General features: G+C 55.5%; 1 protein-coding gene across 1 annotated transcript in view; it reads left to right on the top strand.

Annotated features, from left to right (window-relative positions):
* Positions 1-6,285, top strand: part of SIK3 (SIK family kinase 3) — a gene marked incomplete at its 3' end in the record, with an annotated part of 18,769 nt that overhangs the window by 6,535 nt on the left and 5,949 nt on the right. Inside the window, exons 5-11 of the mRNA XM_009874495.1 lie at positions 228-329; positions 449-592; positions 1,168-1,245; positions 1,357-1,466; positions 2,040-2,187; positions 2,605-2,760; positions 3,327-3,397. Of these exons, the coding sequence (XP_009872797.1) occupies positions 228-329; positions 449-592; positions 1,168-1,245; positions 1,357-1,466; positions 2,040-2,187; positions 2,605-2,760; positions 3,327-3,397 (809 nt within the window). The remainder of the gene's footprint in view (positions 1-227; positions 330-448; positions 593-1,167; positions 1,246-1,356; positions 1,467-2,039; positions 2,188-2,604; positions 2,761-3,326; positions 3,398-6,285) is intronic.

Here is a 6,285-nt window from a genome sequence, read left to right as displayed (position 1 = left end):
CGGCCTGCCGCGCCACTTCCCCTGTCCCCTGGTCTGTCTCACTTCCCACATCGCTCCTCATCTGCGTGTATGTGTGTAGCTCTCCCCTGGGTGTGGAGAGCTAAAGGCGTGAAGCTGTGGCACCAGGTTGCAGCTGGAGCCCCGTGTGTTGGTTCTTGGGAGGGCTCTGACTCATCGGTGCGCCTGGGGGAGCGTCAGCGCTGAGGGCCCTGCCTGTGCTCTTGCAGCTGATCGCAGAGTGTCAGCACGAGAGGCGTGTGGAGCCGCTGAACGAGGACGTGTTGCTGGCCATGGCTGACATGGGGCTGGACAAGGAGCGCACGGTCCAGGTGAGGCGCCAGTCTCGCGGCCGTTTGTTGCCTGTCTGCTCTGCGGCCTCAGCACAGTGCGCAGCACATTTCACTGCCCCACAGAAAGAACCGACCGTTTGTCCCTTTGCCTCTTTCAGTCCTTGAGAGCCGACGCTTACGATCACTACAGCGCGATCTACAGCCTGCTCTGCGACCGGCTGAAGAGGCACAAAAATCTGCGCATTTCAGCATCTCCGAGTATACCCCGGACCATGACCTTCCCCACCTCTCCTAACATCCAGGTAGGTCCTGCTGGCATAACGCGCTTCCAGCCCCGCAGGCCAGCCAGTCCCTCTCCTATTTTAGGCGTCCTCCTCCTGGCAGGAGTGTCAGGTCATTCCTCACTGGAGAACTTCGTGTGTTCTTGGGGTGCCATCCTCTTGAGATGGGAAGCAGTTTGTTAATTTGCTGTGGGTTTAAGTGAGTATCCTTCAGACCAAGTCTTGTGTTAGTTTAGCGACAGAGGAGAAGGCAACGTGAGGGTTACTGGTGGGGAGCTAGAGTTTACAGACCAGGACCGCTGTGCCACGCTGCTTCCTCAGCTTGTGCTGCTGGCCCAGAAATGAATATTTGCCTCGAGAGGCTGGATTATAAAGGAAGCAAAAGAGATGCTGACCCTGCCTGAACAGAAGGAAGGAGGGGCAATGAGGTGACCCCTGGAGAATTCAGGGTGAACAGATCTTTGCTGGCTCCAGGGTAACTTCCCAGTTGCCAGGTGCTGAGCTCTGTGCACTGGTGTTGATCCAGTGGTGTTTGCAGAGGGGTTATAAGAGATGCTAGCTTCAGGTCTCCTGATTTTGATCTCTCTGCTCAGCAGACAGAACAGACGGGTAATACCATGAGCATCAATGTGCCCCAAGTCCAGCTCATCAACCCTGAAAACCAAATTGTGGAGGTGAGGCGCACCCCTTGATGACCCTGCCAGTCCTTTGCCTGGGCTTGCGTTGAAGCCTTTTACTTGCTCCTTACATTGTATTCCAAAATATCCAATGTTTTGCCTGCCCAGACGGATGGAACGATGAACCTGGACAGTGATGAAGGGGAGGAGCCGTCGCCTGAAGCTCTGGTCCGTTACCTCTCGATGAGGAGGCACACGGTTGGAGTAGCTGACCCACGGTTAGTATTGGACTCCAGGGAACCTGAAGATTTACTCCTGGCTTGTGACCTTGGTCCTCCTGAGGTGTCCCAGATTTGTTCACATGCTGCTCTGCTGTGCATGGCTTGCAGTTATTTCTGCAAACCTGTTTTTTGCTAGAGGGTGGAAGAAATTCAAGGCGTCTCTACAAAAGTGTCCTTTTAAATATGCTAGTCCCACTGTGAGGCTCAGTTTGTGTTTCAGCAGTGGATGAGATGCTTTCCTCCTCTTCCTGATGAGCTGTGTGTAAGCTGTCGCGGTGTTCACTGGTGTGCAGGCCAGTACCTGCCTGGAGCTGCTCTGCTCTCGTGTCCTTGGTGGTGTTTTTGTGATAAGGATGCTGGAGGGTAGTGCAGAGAGCCGCTCCTGGCAGATCTCAGCTTGGAGGGGGAAAAGGGGCAAACAGAAACCCAAGAGTGTCTTGGCTGCTCTCTGTGAGCGCTTCTCAGAGCATGAGGAATCCTCGCTGCAAAGGGAAGCTGAGCGCCCTGGGCCTGTGGGAGGTTCTCTTCACTCCATTGCGAAGTGACCCGGGTATCACTGTGATTGCACAGGACGGAAGTCATGGAAGATCTGCAGAAGCTGCTGCCTGGCTATCCCCGCGTCACTCCTCAGACTCCGTTCCTGCAGGTGACCCCGAACGTGAACTTCATGCACAACGTGCTGCCTAGGCAGACCCTGCAGCCCACGGGGCAGCTGGAGGTGCCGTTGCTCCGCGCTGCAGCCTGTGTTCCGCCAGCACGGCGGGCAGGCGGTGCTCCCGCTTGCTCCTGCTCTTTGCCCATTCCTTGGGCAAGATACACCCTCTTGCTGGGTCCCTAGGCATGGCTCTGCTTGGTTACTTAAAAGCTAAAGGATGAAGGATCGCTGCAGCAGGAAAGGAATTAATAGGCTGGGGAGAAACTGGGCTGTGCTGCCTGACTTAGGAGCCGCAGATTGCGGCCTGCCCGGCAGCTAAAGCAGAGCACGGGGGAGCAGAGAGTTAAGCACTGCTTTTCCAGCGATGCCGCCTGCCTCAGCCCGTGTAGGCTCCCAGAAGGCTCAGCTTCTCTCGGACACGTGTTTGCGCTCGTGCCCTGTTTTTTTTGGGTTGGTGACGGTGCTGTCTGTGCTTCCCAGGAGCAGTCCCTGCTGCAGCCGCCCACCCTGCAGCTGCTGAACGGCATGGGCCCCCTGGGGCGCAGGGCTTCGGATGGCGGCGCCAACATCCAGCTCCACGCGCAGCAGCTGCTGAAGCGTCCTCGAGGTCCGTCTCCGCTCGTCACTATGACGCCAGTAAGTAGCGAAAGGAGGGAAGAGAGTTGGCGGCATGCGTATAAATATCTTCACCCACAGGCAGAGGTGACTGCCTCCTGGTCACAGGGGGCAGAGTTGTAGGCTCGGTGTGCGGCGCTCGGGAAGCGCTGCGGGGAGCGAGTCTGCTTGCTGCCGAAGGGTCCCAGCTCTGGGCCCGTGCTGTACTCTCCTGTAGCCAGCAGCTGAGACGGAATTCCTCTCTGGAATTGACATAGTGTTTGTGAACTCGTTAAACGGTCACTTTTCTTCTTTGCTGACCTGAGAGAGAAAACTGAAGTGTCCGGCTTGGTCATTAATGCACATTCTTTCTTCCTTGATGCATCTGTATCAGTGACTTTTCCCAAGGAAGCAGCAACCTTGGTACAGGCGGTTTTGGTTGGGGAATAGTGTCAGAAGGGGTTTGTTCTTGGCCGAGTGTCCTTGGTGCTGCAGAGAAGCTGACACACATCCCTACAAAAGCTTCTTCGGGAAGGTCAAGTGCCCGTTGGGTGGAAGAGGCTGTGCCGGCCGCTTTCGGAGACCCATAGCTTCTCTTCTGTCTGCAGGCTGTCCCCGCTGTCACCCCTGTGGATGAGGAGAGCTCCGACGGGGAGCCGGATCAGGAAGCTGTGCAGAGGTAACTCACAGTCTGTTCGTGTTTGCCCTTGCTGCCTCCGAGAGGCTCGCTCTGTGGTGTTCCTCAGGTGAATTCAAGTGGGAGCAACCTCATGGCAGGCAGCAGTGTTGATTGCAGCGAAGGCTCGCCATTTCTCCCGTTCTTGTGGGTGTTGATTACTGTAGGCAATTACTCCTCTGACACTGCTAGGTGCCTACAGAGCTGGATTCCCCCTGAAACGGTTAGCTAATTGAGCAGCAGGTTCTCCAGAAACTCTGAGAGCGCTAAACGCCTTTGCTTAGTGTGCACCAGCATGCAATCCACACTAACCTGCGAAATGAGTGAATGCTGAGTGATTCACCCCTCCCTGCTGAGCGATGGAGGTAGGAAGATCTCATCTGTGGCCTTGGGTGTCAGTGCGGCTTTTGCATCAAGACATGCAGTAAACATCCAACTCTGATGCCTTAAAGTGAGCTTGCTGGAAATACGGGTACCACTAGCTTCTAGTTTTACCAGGAGGCCTTAAAATAAGCTGCTCAAATAAGAAAAGGATTCTTAGCTATCAGGCTGGAAGCTTCGTTCCTCTTTGTCTGCTCCAAACATGTTGTAGGAAGCGGGTAGAATAAGCTTGTACTTTCTCAGTGTGTGCAAACACTAACCGTATCCTTGCTAACATTTCCTTAGAGCTTTTGCGTAGTCTCTTCCTGCTAACCTGCTGGCGGGTGTGATTATGGAGCCCTCCTGCTTCTTGCTTCAAACTTGAAAAGTTTTCTGGATTGCCCTCCAGTTTGTACAGGCCACCACCTCACGTTCAGGTAGTGTTTCCTCAGGGGCTACGCTTGGGAGAAGGAATCACGTCAGGGGGTTGGTTGCAGGTAGAGAAACACCGGCGAGGGTGGAGAGTCATGCTCCAGAGCTTTTACCAGCTCTTCTTCCAGTGCTCCAGACCAAAGCGGGGATTTGAACGGCAGGCGTGTGGCACAGGTTGTGCAGAGTGCGCACTGAGGCTCCTTTTGCCTAGCTGAGCTTAGGAGAAAGTCAAAGCTGGTGCATGTGACAGAACTTGCTGCCAGCCCTACCTTAGAGCTGACCCAGAGCACACCCCGGGTTTTCTGCTTAGGCTTGTGTTCTAGTGCTTCACCACCCTCAGCTTTGTACTTCCACTCACAGTATCTTCCAGCTTCACAAGCTGCTGTCCGTCCTTCGAGCCATGATCCTGGGAAGGGGTGTGCTCGTGAGCTGCCCCAGCTGCAAGGCAGCACGGTGCAAGGAGTGAGGCAGATGAGGAGTGTGCACCTCCAGCAGCGTGGGCTGCCTGCAGCCCCTCTGCAGCCGCTGTCCCCTGCCTGCGCTCTGTCCTCGCTAGCAGGGCAGAAGAGCACAGACCCTCTCTACACGCAGCCGTGCTGCCTCGACAGCTGTAACGGAGGGCCCGTCATGTCCCCTGGCAGCTCCTCAGATGGCAGTCAGTCTGACTCCCTGAATCAGATGAAGCTGGTTCTTGCCAAGGTGTTGCCTGGACATCTCACCTGGGCAGATTTTCACTTCTCCTAATGTAAAACCTGAGATTTCAGTTGAGTCTTTAAGCATTAGCTCGGCTGGAAATGTCTGGAAACCCCCATGCCATACTTTGTAGGTCACGAGCCACTGAAATGTTCGGGTCCCACTGGAAGGCAGGTTTCCCTGCACCCGTAGGTTGTCTTGCCGCTCTCGGCAGCGCTGCCCTCAGTCCTTTTGTACCACATGTTGCTCTTCCACCAGATGGCCCAGAAAAGCCCTGTCCAGGTTGTGTGTTAACTTGCTCTCCACCCCTTTATGCTGCAACATGTCAGTAGTCGTCAGAGGGGAAGGGTAAACAGCACTAACATCAGGGACAGATGCAAATATTTAGCTTCTGAGAACACTGCTCCGAACAGTCTGTATGCAGCCACCAACGAGCAGTTTTTGCCCTTCATAATCTCACCTTGAAAACAGAGCACAGTCGTTTCTCTGTTCCAGGGAACAGCCACATCTCCTTTGAGCTTTGGGAAACTTTCTTCCACCTGGAACGCTGTTATAGCTCATGGTTGGATTGTTCCCTGGAGGTCTGAAATAAAATGATCGTAGCAAACCACAACTGTAAAGCTCTTTGGGAAACTTTCCCTGTCTGCATCAAATGATTCTTAAACAGCTAATGGCACAGACTTTGGCAAGTTACCACAGCGCTAAGCACTCTTCATTCTGTTAACTCGCTGTCTTCTGCTTAAGTGGCTTCTGTAGCTGGCAAAGAGAGCCTGGGCTTGGAGAGGGGAACGACTTTATTGCTTGCTGCTCCTCTGTGCTTCACCGGCTGAAGTTGCAGGGAGCCTCGGCAGGGGAGAGGATCGAGGGTGAGAATTCCCCGTTAGTATCTCCAGCGTCACTGGCCAAGCGATCTTTGTCACCGTTACCACAGCTGCCTCGCTGCCGCTGCTTCACAAGAGCAGAAGGAGCTGAGTTCATGAGTGGGCGTTCATCCCACTCAGCCTCCAGCAGGTGCCCCATGCTCAGCCTTGAGCACATAAAGAGTTGCCCCCGTGCTCGTCACAAGCCAGGGCGTCTGGGGTGAGCCCTCCCTTTGTTATCTCTTCTGGCCCGTCCCCGCAGCTGCTCTGAGCGTCACTGCAGCCTGTCAGGGCAGCAGCAGCGGTGAGAGCCGCGCCGCCCCTCGCCACCTGCTCTCCAGGGCACCGGCTTCTGGCTTCGCCCTGCCCGCTGGCCCGGGCTTGGCAGGGTCTGCACAAGGACTGCGGTCTCTTGGCTGCGGCACAGAGGGTGCTCGAGTCGAAGCTGCGTCCCCCAGGCCCTGGTGTGAGAGGCAAGGCCACCCTCAGCCAAGGGCCCCTCTCGCCCAGTGGCTCCCCGGCAACAGAGCGGGGGCTAGGAGGCGC

The sequence above is a fragment of the Apaloderma vittatum genome, unplaced genomic scaffold, assembly GCF_000703405.1.
Source record: "Apaloderma vittatum isolate BGI_N311 unplaced genomic scaffold, ASM70340v1 scaffold29148, whole genome shotgun sequence".
NCBI classification, from domain to species: Eukaryota; Metazoa; Chordata; class Aves; order Trogoniformes; family Trogonidae; genus Apaloderma; species Apaloderma vittatum.
This window is presented reverse-complemented; position numbering and strand designations above follow the sequence as displayed.